The 18,294-nt window shown below is 30.5% G+C and overlaps 1 protein-coding gene across 4 annotated transcripts; it reads right to left on the bottom strand.

Moving 5' to 3' along the window:
- Positions 1–326: 326 nt before the first annotated feature.
- LOC103571257 (tau-tubulin kinase homolog Asator) lies at positions 327–17,951 on the bottom strand. 4 transcript variants are annotated; one of them, XM_014445112.2, is made up of 14 exons: positions 13,893–14,064; positions 13,786–13,819; positions 12,515–12,647; positions 11,955–12,102; positions 11,659–11,873; positions 11,134–11,403; positions 10,948–11,034; positions 10,369–10,635; positions 9,474–10,265; positions 8,324–8,626; positions 7,972–8,236; positions 7,522–7,890; positions 6,586–7,000; positions 327–5,361 (listed from the first exon to the last, which is right to left on the bottom strand). In XM_014445112.2, exons 3-14 carry the CDS (start codon positions 12,569–12,571, stop codon positions 5,307–5,309), a joined length of 3,243 nt encoding a protein of 1,080 aa, XP_014300598.1. In that variant the 5' UTR covers positions 12,572–12,647; positions 13,786–13,819; positions 13,893–14,064; the 3' UTR covers positions 327–5,306. The 4 variants fall into 4 exon arrangements, with proteins under 4 accessions (XP_014300598.1, XP_053596201.1, XP_008547577.2 ...); XM_053740226.1 differs by lacking the exons at positions 13,786–13,819; positions 13,893–14,064 and adding an exon at positions 17,739–17,951; XM_008549355.3 differs by having other exon boundaries at positions 13,786–14,064.
- Positions 17,952–18,294: the final 343 nt, after the last annotated feature.

An 18,294-nucleotide genomic window follows, 5' to 3' on the forward strand; every position in this document is an offset into this window, starting at 1 on the left:
CTAATTTCAGTATTGACATATTTATTTTATTTTTTCTTTCAAATTTATAAGAAAAAATTAAGGATAAAAAAGTATCTAAGTAATTGAGACTAATCATTTTTTCTAATAAAAAATAATTTTTTGACAGATGAAAAAAAAAAATAAAAATTATTTGACGTCTGTTATTTTTTATTTCATAAAATTACTCATTAATTAAAATTAATAATTTTGATATACAAAAGTTGAGGTTAGAAATGTAAAATATGAAAGTCTATAAAAAAAAAATAACAGAAGAATTTAATTTCAATACTTACAAATAAATATATAAATTGTTGATAATTAAATGATTAGTTTGAAATGATTTTATTCGTTGCTCAAAATTCAAAATTTTATTAATTACATGGATTATACCAATTATGCGTATTTATTTTTCATTATTTTATTTTTATAGTAATACTCAGCCTGTAAACAAATGATATAATAAACAATAACACGATTGGTTAGATTCTACTCCAGTGTTACCAACCTCAACAAAACAAATGCTACGTCATATTTCTTCTTATCATGGTTTTTATCAGTCTCAAGGCGGGAAAATTTTCAAGAAGGTTTTGAGAAACACGAGTGTAGTTTTCATGAGTGTGAGTGTAGCTGAGAATTGTCAATTTTTTTTAATTTTTAAATACATAAATAAAATGTAAGTCGATGAAAAATCAGTACGTGCATTTTTTATTTAAATTTCATTATTTAAAATTTGTAAATTGTCTCATTTCTGCTACATCCATACTCTGAAGTTTTCTTATTTTTTTTTTATCTTTTTTCAAACGGCTTACAAAACAATTGTTTTATATTTATTGAAGACAATCTTAGACAATGCCCACAGGTTGACACTCTGATGCTATAAGTAGCAGTAATTAAAAAAATGTATTTTTAATAAACAAACTAATCTAAGTAGCACAGAACGACTTTAAGATGTCATAAAGATGCCTTTTAAAAAGACAACGAATTTTTTTTTGTCTCAAAACCAATGAGTGTGAATGTAGCAGACATCAGATAAATTTATATTTATAAATAAATAGAGTAAATTTCCATTTTATTAATTATTTACTCTATTTATTAATCATTTTTAATTCGTCTGATGTCTGCAACATTCGCACTCATCATTTTGGTGCCTTATTGATAGGCCTCAAAACTGATATCTAATAGATGTCATAAAGCCACTCTCTAAAAATTAATTAGTGAAATTGACTGCGAATTAGTGAATATGCACTGGGAGAAAGCTACGAGTATAACACTGTTTGAATTAGTGGTATACTTAAAGCTGGAGAAATGGTGACTGTCCACTGATTAGCAGTGAATTTCACAAATTCATTTTTAGCGAGCAAGTGTGCCTTGGAAATACTGACAAGCAAAAATTTGTAAAAATCCATGTGAAGAATTTTCAACAATTTTATTGTGTATATTTTTTAAAAAACTTTCTGTTGACAATTAACTTGGTAATTAAAAACACTAAAATTCTCAGATGTCGGCTACTTTCAGCATCTTTTGACACTTGATGATTAAAAAGAAAAAAAAAATAGACATCGTCAGAGATTGCGGTCAATAAAATAAAAACTACTGTCTGTAATCTCGATATTTATCCAAAATCTATGAAAACAATAACCACATACTCTCCTTTATTTATTGACGTATCAAGCTACAAGCACTATTAATTTTTATTTTATTTATTTATTTTTCTTCTTTGCTTATATCTGTTTCATCTTCTCAATACTCTCCAATTAAATAAAATGATTTAATGATGATTTTATAATAAACTAACGACTATTCATAGACATCTGTTTACTATTTTTTTTTCTTTTTTTTTTGCGGACGACTTAATTACAATTTATATTAATTATTAATCTGTTTTTACTTATTATCCTTCTCCTTATAAATTTTTTGCGGATCAAGAGAATTCAAAATCAGTTATAATTCACATTTACTGATAATTGGTTTTTAAAATCTTATTTATAATTGTGTAGATCACAAAGCGGAGAAAAGATACAATTATTAATAAATAGTTACGGATTTAATTAATCAGTTAATTAATTATTTTCCATTTAATTCAATTTTTTTTATTTTTCAGTGATAATTATTTTAATATTGAGTCAATTACGGTACAGTATTATAATAATATGTACAAGAACCTAAATGATGCTGGGCGGTTTAGTCAACGGAATGCAACATTTTTTTGACTTTAATCTATTAATTTAATATTTATAATTATTTATTTTTTAAATACAATTCAGTTAATTATTTTATGTTTATTTTTATTTTATTAATCAATAGACAATTCAATTTAATTTTACGTGTGCAATATTATTTTAAAATTAAAGTAAAAAGCATTTCATACAAATAAATAATATAAGATTTAACTGCGAATTAAATTGCACATTGCGTTTTAAATATCAATATGGAAGCAAATTAATAATAATAATAAATTTAATTGATTAAATTAGTTAATTGTTTATATATAAATACTGCTCAGTCGCTAATTATTGATAATAATTAATAATTGTTATACGAATAATATATATGATTGATTTGGCCTTTAATACAACTGATAGCTGTCCAATTTATTATTATTATTTTTGTTTTATTTATAAATAAATTAAATATTGCACTAGTTTAAAACAAAATAAAAAGATAAAATTATCATCATAATACTGATGAAAGTTTATTAAATTTTCCCTGATTAAAAATTCCAATTGAAACCAATTGGAAAATTCTGATCGGATTTCATAAAAAGTTTTGAACGAATCTGATTGAAAGTTAATCGGGAAAAAAATTATCATTTTCCGATCGAGGGCCAGTTTTTCAAACCGGGTTTATTTTTAATCCGGATTTTAATTATTACTGCTGGTATATCTATATATTATTGATGTATACTAGTAATATTAATTTAAACTCGGATAAAAAAAAACTTGGTTTGAAAAACTAGTCTTGAATCTGATTAAAAAATTTTAATCGAATTTAATTGGAGTTTTTAATCAGAGTTTATTAATTTAGTTCAATTAATTAATCAATAATTATTTTAGATTTTAAAAAATCTAGTCTTTCAAAAAAATTTCGCGCTCACAAAAGACTCATATGTCTGTAAATTTATTACATATTTTATATTACGTATGTCAATTTGAAAAAAAAGAAAATAATAATAATAATGAATGCAATTAAAAGATAATTTTGAAAATAATTAATCATGGCACAAATAATTGATTATAATTTTACTATCTCTTCTGTTCATTTAATTTAATTATTTATAAAGGCTAACACTTAAAGCCTTTTTTTACAAATTTGATTGGTAATATATATAGCTAACTTAATAAGTAATTGAGAAGTTGATTGCTTGGTTAATTACGCGGTTAAATTAGCTCAGTGACTAGATTTCCATTAGCTAAAATTGCGATATTCATAAATTAATTATTATAATGACAATTAAATAATATTTATCGCAAATTATTACTAGTCCGTCTATTACTCATCACCAGACATCAATAAACAAAGAGCTATTAGTTCATTATTATTATTATCATTATAGATTATAAACATTTATATTTTATAAACATTAATATTGCATTTTGTCTTTTTGGTATACAATTTTTTTTTAAATAATTTTATAATTTAAAAGCGACACATTTTTTTGTCAACATTTATTACAGATAATTGCGTTTGGTATATTATATATATATATAAATATATATTAATTCCATTAAATTTTTTTTACTAATAAATAAATGGATTAAATATTTTTTGTCGCTTTTCACGTAACCGCACAACAATACGTCGTATTATTGCTCTTATGTGACTAGTATAATTGGTAATTAGTCACTACTAGTCGTAGTTAATATCAAATACAATTTAAAAAAAGAAAAAAAGTTCAATGATTGACGTCTCTTAAATAACTATGAAATATTAACTCTTTCCTTCGATAATTATAAATAAAATCACAAGTATCTAGACAATAATTAAAAGAAATATTTATTCCGCAGTGCAAGGAATAATTTGTGATTTTAATTAATTATTTCGTATAATTTAAAATTACAATAAACTAAAAAATATAATAATAACAATTGAAATATTGTTTTTTTTTTTATCAATAAAAAATTGTTGCATTCTGTTGAAATATTTATGGTGGCTTTATAAAGACTAGCACACTCGCCCCGATCTCAAGGCTACACCTATTTTTTTAATTAATCTAAAAAGATACCGCCCCCTCCACTTCATATATAATATCGAACTGCAGTAAATGAATGACAAGAGTCTTAAAACTTATAATTTTCATTTGCTCTTCCTTTAAATTATCTATTTTTTTTTTTTTGTTATTTAATTTTAAAATAAAACTAATTTTAAATTTTATTTAAAATCAAGACTCCCGTAGTATAATTTCCCGCAGATTATATTGGCTTTCAGTGCATAGACAAGGCCAGATATAATAATATATTTATTTATATATTTATATATAGATTTTTTTTTATCGTGTCATCGTTCCATAAATTTTTTTTTCACACAAGAGCCATTCAACTATTAAAGCATTTAAAAATGAGGATCCGTGAAATTTTTCTAGATGTCTGGTATTTTTTTTTTTTTTTTTTTTGTACATTTCACATATTTAGTTTTTATTTTAGTTTATCACTTGGAGATCCATCAATCAGCTACAACGACCGGTGGCCGATCAGCAAATAAACTAAGAGAACACTAAAAAACAACTCCACTTACAATATTCAGTAATTATTTACGTTAATTAATTTAATTAAATATTTACTGGTGATTTAAATTTTTATAATGGAGATCGTGCGCTTCGTGAAAACATATTTGCTTTCTCGCTCTCTTTAAATAAATAATCAAAGACGCATCACCACATTGGAAACAGTCGTCATAATCTCGTTTCGATAACTGTTACAATTAATAATAGTAATAATAATAATAATAGTTATTACAACAAATCACACTGCATTAATCCACATACATTAATAAGTACAGTGACATCCACATTCAATCTCCTGATGTGACCGCAGGGAAGATTTCGATTTCCCGCCAGCCAATTAAGATTATTATTGTTTATTTATTTATTATTGTTATTAGTAGTTATTTAAATAAAGTAATGAATTAATTATTACTGTAAAACAGTTACTAAAAAAAGCTCTATTATACTTATTTGATCCAAAAAGGTATCACATTCCTAGTTGGCTGTGGTAGAACTTTGTTATTATTGTGTTTGTATTCAATATTATTATTATTATTAATATTTTTTTATGTGAATCAAGACCAATGCAGATTCAGATCACCACCCCTCACGATTCTCTGCTAACTACCGCTGTGTCTGGGACTGGTCTGAATCTTCGACATCTGAAACATAAATATATTAAATATATTTTATTAAAATTATGTACAGATTAACTTTGTAAAATCATAAATTCATAGGGAGGTGGGCAATAAATTTTTTAAAAATTTGTAATTTAATTTTGACCATAAATTTCGTCCCTTTATTGGGACTTCTTAGAAACATTTATATGATAGAATTTAAATGAACAAGGTATGATGTATTTATATTTTATGTATTAGTTGTTTTACCATGAGATTGTAATGTAAAATATTTAATTTGTAAAATTTTAAATGTTTATAATGATGACTTGTTTTAATAATTGAACAAGTCCCGATAGACTGAAAAAAATCGGGAGTAAATTCGTAGTGATTACAGATTTTATTTCAATCAGAATTAACTCCGATTCGGAGTTACAATTTAAAATAAACTTCCCTTCGGAGTAAATTTTACTCCAAGAGAATTAAATAAATACAGTCATCTGTTCCGTATTTGCTCCGGATTTAATCTGCGTTCACTCTGAAAATTTTTTACAGTACAAAGGAACACAATGTCTAATTTATGGTCAAAATTAAATTATAAATTTTAATTTACTACCCACCTACCTACGAATTCGCCATTTCATAAATATATTAAATTTATAAACATAAATTACTCAGTTTACCCTCATATATACCTTATACCTTATACATGTATAAATAAATATAAATATAAATTAAACATAACAAAAAAAAATAAGTAGCAATAAACTCATGCAGCAAAAATTCTACCAGCACATAGCATTGTATTAAAAATGTATGAGGTGCGTTAACAGATAAAATAAACATATGTAAAATGTAGCATTTGACGGGTAACGAAATATTAAATTAGGATAATTAACAGTTGGGTTCTAAGAGTGAGTTCTATTTGAAACAACACTCAAAGTGGTCAAACTTTTTCTTTCAACGCCTAACAGTACTAGGATGCTGAGGCTTTTAAATTAAAAAAAAAACTGTAATACGCATTATTTATAAATAAAATAAACGTCAGTCCGCAAAGCTGTTGTGGCAGTGACGTTTGGGAAATTACAAAATAGTTTTAGATTAAAAAAATATACATGTAATAAGACACGACAAAAAATAAAATATCAGGGTAGGGCAGGGAGGGGGGGGGGACTATAAGATAGTCATAAAAAATTCCATAAAATTTGTATGGCTAACCAATAGTAGAAGTCCGTGCTATTGATAATTTTTTGATGATAACGGCCATACCTAGCATTATTTTCAGCCACATGAGGCGGCAGCGACGAAGGCGGAGGTGGTGGTTGTGTATTTGGAGGGCCACTGCTGTCTGAATCATTGTCACTGCTCTCCTCGTTTCTTTTACCTGCTTCGAGTAGGTACGAGGGTACACCTCGGGGATAGAATTTCGACAAGACCTCGGAACTGGGTCTCCGTCGTTGCGGTCTTTGAAATCGCAGATTAAGTTGACTGGCATGGGTTACATATTTTTCACTTTGTCGACGTCGTCTCAAAGCCGGCGTGCATCCTGTTAAATTTTCGTCCTCCGTTGAGCTGGTAGACGTCAAAGGTGGAACTGGACTTGGTCGGGCATCCGGTAACGTCGCGCATCTCCGTAGCTGAGGTGTCTCCGTTGCATGTACTGTGATCAGTTTGCCTTTGGTTGCTAAAAGTTATTGGTGTTAGTACTGCTAAAAAGCTCAAAATAAAATTTATTGCGAAATGACTATAGTAACAGTAATAATAATAATAATAATAATAATAATAATAATAATATTAATAATAATAATAATATTAACAATAATAATAATAATAATAACAACACTAATAAACTTGACTATTTTTATATTTCAAAACTATAAATTTGAAATAAATAAATAAAATAAACAGGTTCAATGAACTTAATTTGCTCTGACCGAAAGTGTGTACATGAATGATAAATAAAGCCTCTTGCAAAATAACATTCTAACTTCAAGCATTATTATGCAATAATAATATTGATATATAATAATAATAGTAACATAATATAATATGTGTGCTGTCATTAATTTGACTGCTAACATTAGCTCGAAGACAAAACATTTAGACTACTTTAATTTTTAAAAATTAACATGTAAGTAAATAAACAAAAAAAAAAAAAATATAAAAATTGGTTTATAAATTTAAAAATAAATGAAATAAACTAACCGACATCTTTATCCTTCAATTGAGTTGATGTGGTGGGTGATTTGTCGAGTTCACTGCCCGTACCAGTTTTAGTATTGGGAGTATTTGCATCGGGCGTCGATTCTGACAGAGAGCAACGTGGACTTTTAACGGGCACGGGTATTTTACTATAAGCGCTGTGTGGCCTTGAAGTATCGCGGTCTTTATTGTCTTTGGGTTCACGTGGTGTCACCGAATTTGAATTTGGTGGTGTCGGTGCTGTTACTGGTTTATTTGCCGATGTATTACTTGTGTTTACACGGCTCTCTGTAGCGTCGTAGTATATCGAAGGCTCATCGGGCCCGGGATTTGGACTAGCTGGGCTACCCGCTGTGCCATTCGTTAATTTTTCTACAATAATAATAACAACAGGAAGATTATTTTATAATCCTCTTAGTTTTACAGAGTAATCCTATTATTTTTAAAAGTTACTTTGTAGTGGCTCTTTATCTGCAGTTGTTTGTACAACCGTAGCTCCTCCAGTGGAATCAACGACCCTAATCTCTAATCTTCCTGCAACAGCTTGCTCTTCTTCATCACCAGCTAGAGTCCCTGGAAGTACTGGTGATGCAAATTCAATAGCTGGAACACTTGAACGTCTGTGTGTTGGGCTTTCTTTAGGTTCATCGTATCGCATTGCGACATTCCACATCACATCGACTTCATACAACAAATCGTCAAATGCAGCTTGTTGGACCTTTATCAATTAATTATTTATTTATTTATTTAACAACTAATCAGACAATCAACTAAATTAATTTATTCAATAATAACAGGTACCAACCAGAGGTGCTTCTAGATGAGCACGAACGTGTGACGCCAGCGCCGGCACGCTCCATGCTCTTGGCAAAGCTCCTTGAAGCTCTGGATAATTTTCTATTCCCGTGATATTTAGACATCTGTGATGGGGTCCAGGCCGAGGTGAGTCTTCGCTTATTCGCGAGAGCACCGTCTGGACAGCAAGTGCTGCTTGTTGCAGAGACGCACTGGGTGTTACAGTTGAAGCCTGAGCTTGCGGGCTCTTTGGCTCTTGACATCCCCCAGCTACCGGAGTTGCTGTTGCTGCTGCTTCGCTATCAACTGTGGACTACATACTCAAAGTTTTATTTCTGTACTTTTTTTTTTACGGCAAAAGCACTCCAATTAATACGAAAGAGATAAAAGGTTGAAGAAAAAAAAAGCACAGCAATGAAAAAAAAAAGTTATTGTATTTCATGATCGTTTAGAGCAAAAACTTATGTTTTTTTTTTTAAACAGCTCTGCTGTTTAAATTTGAAAATATCTTATTACAATAGCAATTGTAATCATAGTAACAATAATAATAGTATACTTAACCAAATAAATTTTTTTTACTATCACTCAGTGATAATGGTATAAACTAAACAACTAAATAACTGAGCTAATAATTAATAGAAGCTTTAGCAGGTAATAGAAAACAAAAATAAAAATAAAAAAGTTATTAAGCAAAAGAAAAAAAAAAGCGTTGGTGGAGCTTAGCATCGCAGTGCATCGTTGGAAGAGAAGAATGTCAAGCAGGAGTGTAGATACAGGCCAGACGTTGCTAGAATATCAAATATAAATTTTCGTAAATAAAAGAAATCTATGAATTAATAATATGTTGATTTTTGATGAAACGATGATGTGAATGTTGAAAGCTTCTAAAATTATATGCAGCCTACATCTCCTATTCAAGATGTCAAAATGCATAAATAAAAATTTTTATTTGCTATGATACCTGATTTCGTTACAACTTGTGACACTTAGACTTAGCACAGCGAAATAAAAATAATGCGAGTAAAGGAAGTGGTTTATTAGAAATAAAGGATCAATTAGAAACTTTCGATAAAGCTTTTAATACTACAACTATTTCTATTCGCGTCTGACCTTTTGTGAGGAGTAAATAATAAAATAAAGGAATAAACAATTCCTTTTACCTGAGGAACAATAGACGGCGCGACGCCTTTATGCTCCGGACTCTGTAAATTTTCTCCCTTCCATTCATTGTCAGTCTCCTCGGAATCGTCAAACTGTGACTTCCACTGGGACGCTAGTGTGAGACCCCCGCCGCCTCGTGTCACTTGCTGTAATGCAGATACGTTGTCATCATCAATTTGTGCAAATTGTGTTATTGAACAGTCTCGCATAGCCGAGCGTCCTGTTCTCGCGCGTCTGCGGGGCTCTCTTCGTAATGGCTCACGCTGTTCCGTAACTGGGCTTTGATTTCCCGCCTGCTTAGTATTTGTAACATCGTAAGAGCAGTAGGAAGCGTCGACGTCAGTTTGTATCCTTGGACTTGGAGGTTCCCCGGTGGCGTTGGTCTCTGGTAGAGCGACGACACGGAGTCTTGCGAAGGTCGCGCCGCTCGCGGATTTCCTCAACGGCGCAGCGGCATTGGCAACAGGCTTTGAACGCGGGACTTCTGACGCTGAACGAGCTGATGCCATCAGAGCGTCACCTTCATTATCAACGGGTTTTTCTACCGGGGGAACTGGAGACTGCGGCTCGACAGCCATCGACACAGCGCGTCGTTTCTTAGGTGAGCCCTGGACCGGCGGAGTCGAGGCAACTTGTTGTCCAGCCTGCTGATGTGTATTGTCCGTAATCTGTATCGTTGCATTGCAATTTTTATCCCGTCCATGGTTATTACTTATTGCCGATGTAAATGGAACTGGTGATCCGTCATGGCCCAAAAGCAGCCTGCATAAGCTTTCAATGTCCATTTTTGCCTATAGTTAATAACAAAAGTTTATTTATATTGTATTGTAATTATATATGCACATATTATCAGTAATTAATTAAATAGCAATCGAATGGATATTCATTACTCACTTCCTTTCGATTGTCTGGCTCAACATTTTCTTGGTTATTTGTGTCTACATTAGGTGTAGTCGGTGGCTGGTTGATAGTCGTCGCTGTCGTAAGGGCAGGCGGTGCCGTTACTGTAGGCAGTGACCTCGTAGTTGGCAAACCTTCATTAGCTATTAATGGTCTTTCCCAATCGTAAGGATCGTTAAGTTTTACACCTCGACGTTTCATACATCTTTCAAACAGACCAGCCAGCATAGCGTAATCAGGTTTATCCGCATACTGTAAACTCTGTTGGACAAATTTATTTTATATTAAATTACCTCAAATATATATACATTTTAAATTATACTGTATACATATATAAATATATATATATATACATGATAAAGTACACCCGGAAAAACTAGACGCTATACGCCAAAGATTTGGTCCACGGAAGACCTTGGCCTCATTGTTATCACTTATATATGACAATTTGAACATCAGCCAAGTAGCCCTGCATTTACTGATGCCTGTATATTCTTCACGCGCCTCAATCATAAATAGTTTGAAGGCGGATAAGTGTTTTTTTTTTATTTATATATATATTCTACTAAATACCTGAATGTGTTCCAGGAAGAGCCGGAGATCTGATGGAAGGTGTTTGAGTAACAAACGATGGTCATACTTTTCTTTCAAAATTCCCACCTGAATTAAACATAAATAAATAATTAGTAATATGAGAACTAGGTAATTATTTGTACAGAGAATTAAATATTAATCAAGTATTGATACTATAATCCTCACTTGTTCTTTGTCTTTAATCTTTCGCCAAGGTAATTGTCCATTAACAAATTCCACAAGCATATAAAATAGTGACCACAAATCATCATGTCTTCCCATCTCTTTATTTCGGTGAGCATTTACTGAAGCGTATCTTACTGTGCCGCGGAAACCAGCCGCAGCACGTGCGGGTCGAACTTCACCAGTTCCAGTGGTAAACTGGCGAGCAAGTCCGAAATCTAACATATAGACAACTCGGCAATTGTACGGATGACGGCCAATAGAAAAGTTTGACTATAATTTAAAACAAATATTATTAAGTTTTAACATTTCACCTTCGATAAAAGTTTTCATATTTAATCGATTTATACACAGTTGCTTCGCGACCACCTCTATATTCATTTTCAATAACAAGTCGTACCATCGCGATTACATCTTTACTATAAATCATGACTACATTAATTTTGATAACAATATTTACAATAACTGCGATGGCAATTACTGATAATGACTGGAGTAAGTGAATAAAATAAATAAAATAACTCTCACCGGCTTGATGTCCCGGTGGAGGAAGCCCACTTGGTGAATACTTTCAATTGCTTTTAAAATTTGCAATCCGAGTCGCAAAGTTGTTGACAGAGAAAAGGCACCACGAGGCTGCGCACGTCTTAATTCCGCTAAATTTTTACCTTGCAGCTGCATCACCACATAGTTGAATCTGTCATTACGACCGCAGCCTATAAACCGACACACGTGATCTTTGCCTACAAAAATAAATAAATAAATAAAATTATCATTAATAGTAGTAAAACAATTACACAATGATAGTTCGTGTCAATATTTACCCTGGAGCTTTTTTAAGACGGCAACTTCCATTTTAAGAACTTGCTTCGGTTGCCGCGCAGATTCAACCTTCAGAGCGACTTGCTCTTTGGTCAGTAAATCAAGGCCTTCATAAATTTCACCAAAGCCACCGCCGCCAATTTTCCTCATCTGTGCATCAGAAAAAAAATTAGTATTAGGTCAATTGCATCATTTTATTTTTTTGTAATCTGTACCAAGAGATGATCTACAGTTTAAAGTTCTTATAAGGACTCCCACTCCAAATTTGTCTGTTGTCGATCGTGTAACTCTCTTTTCAACGCGATAAATTACCCAATCAATTGCTCTAATAGGCATTATCATTTCATTGACTCTCGTTAAAATATAAATATTACGTTACAGATTTAATTAGAGCTTCAATACAATATAAAGTAATTTATGCGTGACACGAGTGATCTTTTTAATTAATCAAGTTAAAAAAATATTTATAAAATAACGGGCCAGTCAATTGAAGACTAAACATGTTAATCATACGACCTGTATTTATTATTACTAAAAGTAATTATAATGTTAATTAACTCACAACTTTCCAACGTTCTTTGACCACATGGCCTGGCTGTAACAAATCCTCGCTCGTCATTGTGATGTTATTGTTCTGGTCCGTGCTCTCGTCGCCTACATGCCTCAACACCAATTTGCCCGGATGATTTGGATGCCTGGAAATGTTCAAACAACTTTTAATCACCCCGCGTATTTTTTTCATCTGATTTTTTTTGTCACAAATAATAAATAATAAAAAAATAATAAATTATAAAATACAATGGCGCTATAAAGCTCCGTCAATTAACAATCAGACAGAATAACGTAATTACAAATGAAATTTCTTTAAATAAATTTTTAATGGTAATTATACGGCACGCCCTGAAAATCACTAGAAATCATTTTAACCTAGAAAAATAGTATTGTAATCAGTGTATTATCACGAAGATAGTGTTAATAAATTAACAATAAAAATTCGTCAATAAACGCGGTCCATTTCAGGCAGCCATCACTTTTACTACAACTACTGCTGCTGCTGCTACTGCTGGCGAGTGGGTAGAAGAGGGTGCAGCTAGTTACAGGGGTTGGTTTTGCTGATTGTGAGAGAACTAAAAGCTCCACCAGCAAGAGACCACCACCACAACGTCGCCACTGCTGCCGACACTGCCACCATCACCACCCCCCAAGTACACCACCTTAAAACACCCTTCTGTCGCCTGCCTGCCTGCCTGCAGCGAGTCCCACTGTAGATAATTAATATATATATATATATACATATATATTTAGGTATGTATGTATATATATATAGATGTCATATACATATAAGTATATATATATATATATACCCAATGGCTTTTTTTTAGCACATTCATGTGAGGTAACTAAAGTAGGAATAGATAATTTTCTTTTGCTCGATTAGTAAGTGGAGATTGGAAAGCAGTTCAACGACAAGATAATTATTAGCCGTCAGTGATTTGATTTATCATAAAATATCATCTATACTTGATATGCATATATATTTTTTAAATGTTGAGTGACTTCTTCCCGGATCCCGGCATTGAAGACATATCTCCGTGTCTACTTTCATCGGATCCCCACGCATTGGCCAATACCACCACGATCCAAATATATGACATTTTATTTTTACTAACAATGTCGTCTTCTAGACGATATAGACGATCTTACCACCACCCTCCTGTCCTATCGTTATATCAAAGGTATTTACTTTTTTCGTTAGCGCTAACGATTGAATAATAATTAAATAAAAATAAATAAAATAAACGCAGTAAAGAAATAGATAAAAATAAATCTTACTTTCAGATGAACTAGACACCAATAGCACACATCACTGTCAAATCGATAATTATTTATTGTAATTAAATAGTTGGTTTATTTATTTAATTATTTAAGTGTCCACTCACTGGCAAGTCTGAGGAGGTCTCTAGAGTAGACAAGGTGGATTTGTTATATACTTAATGTTTAAGTGGAAAAATCGATCTATAATATATTCGAACCGAGTTTAGGACTTGGACTTGGTGCTCGCGCGAGCACCGCACGAAACCCCGTCGTCGTCGTCGTCGAACTCTAACGCCGATGCGGCAGCCATCTTCAAGAGGACACGCGATTGGTTGGATCGTCGTACGATGGCGGCACCCACGCGGGATAGCGATCGATGCAACTGAGAAATTCAAATTCACTATTACTCCTGTGTGTTACGAACACGTACATCTTTACTGTCTATATGTACATATCTACTAGTATATAGATATATATATATGCTAGATATATATCGACATACAAGAGCAGAGAGTTAAACAGCAAAGAGACACGATGACGACGTAAAAAAGGTGTTAAACCTTGAGACTAACCCTCCTCTTACTTGTTCTTTTAAAAAAGCTACTGTACAAATACAAACTTTCAAAAGCGCGCGGATTATTATTATTAAATATATATAGATATATGAGAAGGTAGTTAAAAATCTATTGACTACACTTTTGTTAAAATTGTTTTAAACTATTTTTTTTTGACAATCGAAGAAATTCAAATTTGAACTTTGGTTTAAAATCATGACACTAAAGTTAGTCGACGTTTAATTTTTTGATTTTTTTAAAAACAATAAATTATAAAAAAAAAATATTTTTAAAAATTGCACTAGTAGTTTTTTTAATTTTCTCCATATGCATTTTTTTAGTTTTATTCTTTTTTTTTAAATTGATTTGTTAAAAAAAATCAAAAAATTATTAATTAAAGAAATTTATTATTATTAGAAATAATTTTAGTTTTTGTAAGACTCTATTACGACTTTTAAATGTAGTAAGAGTTTATTTTGAATTTTTAAATAATCAAAATTTTATGAGAATCTATTGACACTAAAAAGTTTCAAAAATCAGTACCGCGAAAACTGAAGAAAAAAAAAGTTGCCACTCATTATTAAATTAAATTTTTTTAAAGATAATAAAAATAATTTTGTAACTTCGTGTCACCTCTATAAAGTTTAAAAAATGGAGAGGGGTTTTTACTGAACTAGATATATATTTTTTTTTATTTTCGTTGGACATTATCTTGATTATTTCCCGCTTATTTAACATCGTAACATTTATAATAAAAAAAGGTGGAACCTGCGTACAAAATAAACGAAAAAAATATCAATAAACAAATGACCCGATTTTATATATAAATTTTTTTTTTTTGTTATATTTTTATAGCAATCGATTTTAACGCGTGATGGTGTGTAGATGATTAAGCATTGGCTGGCGGGAAAATAAATATATGTGTGTGTGTTTATAAATTTAGATTTTTTTTTTTTTATTTATATTGATGTTAGGAATATTGTAAATCTGCTGAGAGCGGTTTTTAAAAATGTATATTCATAATTTTTATATTTATAATCATTTTTTATATATGTATATATATATTTATATTTATATAATTTTTTTTTTTTATTTAGATTTGAATTTTTACTGAAGAGGATTGCAAGTGATTCAGCGAGACGTTAAGTCTAGTACGCGGTCAATTTAATTCTTCGATAATAGCTGATTAATCGGGAGTTGGGAGTTGAGAAGTAAATTTAGATATTGGTTCTTTACAATGATGATGATTATTTTAATTAAATATTACATGTCATTAATAAATGAAACAATAAACAATTAATTCTTTAAACGCCGTAAAAAATCAGGAGTGAATTCGAAGTGATTACGGATTTTATTTAAATCAAATTTCCCTCCGTTATTTGAAATTCCGGAGTTTGGGAAAAAATTATTCCACATTCGAATTAATTAAGGAATTTTTTTCAGGTGAGTGATTTCGGAATGATCTGAATTTTATTTAAATCTGCATTTACTCCAAATCGGAGTTTAAATATTAAAATTAATTCCCTCCAGGAGTTCATTTAAATCCGAACCGAAGTTTCAAATTTAAATAAACCCGCCTTCGAATTGAATTTTACTCCAAAGAAACTAAATAAATACCCAGTTATTTGCTCCGGATTTAATCCGCATCCACTTCAAAAATTTTTTACAATGAAATATTAAAATTTTTTAATATAAATATATGTTTAAATTTATGGTAAAAATCAACTTGAATAACTTTTTGGTTTATGTTTTTAACAGTTCGAATATTTTCGGTTCAAGAGCAAGTTAAATACTCAAATCGTAAACATTACTCTGTTAATATCCGAGGTCAGAGACACTTTGGTATTTGCATAAATGAATTTTTACTTACTCAGTCACTTATTTTATATCGCAATTATTTTATTGCAATAATAAATATAAGCGCTTTGAGCTGAATGTTTATTCATCAATAAAAAAAAAACTGAAGTATTCAAAAAATTTAAACTTAAAACAATAACCGCTGGTTTAAATACTTTTCTCTAGTAAATTCTCGTAAAATGTTTATTTTTGTCTTGCGCATCGTAAACAATAGTAATTAATTTAATTTATATAAGTATCGTGCAGTCGAAAAATAAATTAGAGGTTCGTTAATTCAAAACTTGCATGTTGATTATTTATACTTGTGTACTGTAATCAGTAGTAATTAATTTAGTATGTATTTATAGGTGAGTATAATGTATGATGAAGAATAAATAAAGATATAATGTGCAATCATGCATTCCTATACAAGATGAGAGCGGAATGAAAGAAGAGACAATTTTACAATAGCCAACTAGCGCAATACGAAAGCCAGGATGTATTTTTTATTGCCAACTAGTACGAGTTGATGCCTCACATGAGATAATATACATATATGTTTATATACATCACAAGAAGGTCAAACTCTTCGTGTTGTGAGGCACCGCTTTATAATTTTCGATATCAATATTTGTATCGATCTTCAATACGAATTGAGATTTATTTTTAGTTTCCAAGTACCAATCATAGATTTACCACAAGTACACTCATCATCACGATTCAATAGACATATAATGACTATACTTAATATATATTTGTATGAAATAAATCTGACATTATTATTAAGTCTGAAAATCATTGGAAATAACCAAGAAAAATAAATAAAATATATCATACTAGGCTCAGTTTACAAATGAATAAATAAAAAAAACTTCTGGGAATAGATTGCCAAGTCTGCTGATACTTTTCTCGAAATTCCGACAGAAATATCTACTGAATTGACGTGTGCATTATTATATCATATAATATTTTATTATTTTTTTTATTACATACTAGTGTTATCAATTACTTTTAATAGAAATAAGTTTCCTAAAATTAATAAAATTATAGATAGAAGAAATGTAAATAAAGTCTATAAGCAAACAGACTAGCAGTGAGTTAAAAGCACGTGTCGATCAATTTGACCCTCAATCGATACTCAGAAGCCTGCCGGAGGACAAGTTTACGAGCTTTTTACCGGATAAATATGATATTAGTCTTTTGGGAACTATAAAAAAATATTTTTATTAACATCAACACATAAATTTTGCTTCGTATTTATTTACTTTAACATTTAAAAGTTAATTGACTTTTTAAAAAATAATTAATTAATTTTTTTTTATTTTTACGAGTTTGCTACAAATTTATAATGAAAGTAATTGGCGGCTATTAACTACACCGTGTATTAATAAAATTTTATGTACTTTATCTTGATATATATTTAGAATGTACTATTTCTATTATTAATATTTAAAAATTATTTATTAACTCCATTAAAATTACATAAGAACACGTGTTAGTAACAAAGTAATTATTCTTCTATTCAAAAAAACTTTTGTAAATTAATTAATAGTCACACGAACAAGCACAAAGGTCACCTACCACTTCATTTTAAATACTTTTAAAAACTTTATCCAGTAGAAAACACTTAATTTTAAAGTAATTATTGAAATTTAAATTGAATACACATGGGAGTAGAAAAGGAAATAAATAAATGGGGTATAGTGGTGACAAAATATTAAAGTCAGTGGGTTGAGTAAAAACTGAAGACTGAACTGGTCTCTGGTCCGGTCGAAGGACCGATTGAGAGCAAAATGTGAAGCTGGTGGTCCCGAGTTGAGCCAAAGAGCTCAGAGACGCCCGCGACGAGATTAAAGTACATGTGTGATCATGATCATCAGACACAGATTCACTGGCATTGGGCCGGCACCTATCGCACTAACAACAATTATTTTTTTTATCTTTCTCAGTTGTGTATAATACACACTGAAAGCTACATCCGGTCCGTACGGACAAAATTCAAGGACTCTGTCATTAACAAACCAATCAATTTACACACAAGTTAATCTACATAATGACACTTAAATATTATTACAATAAAAAAAAATTTAATGCTTATCATACGCGGGCGGTTTGTGCGGCGATAAATTAATGACTG

This window comes from Microplitis demolitor, chromosome 1 (assembly GCF_026212275.2).
Source record: "Microplitis demolitor isolate Queensland-Clemson2020A chromosome 1, iyMicDemo2.1a, whole genome shotgun sequence".
Taxonomy (NCBI): Eukaryota; Metazoa; Arthropoda; class Insecta; order Hymenoptera; family Braconidae; genus Microplitis; species Microplitis demolitor.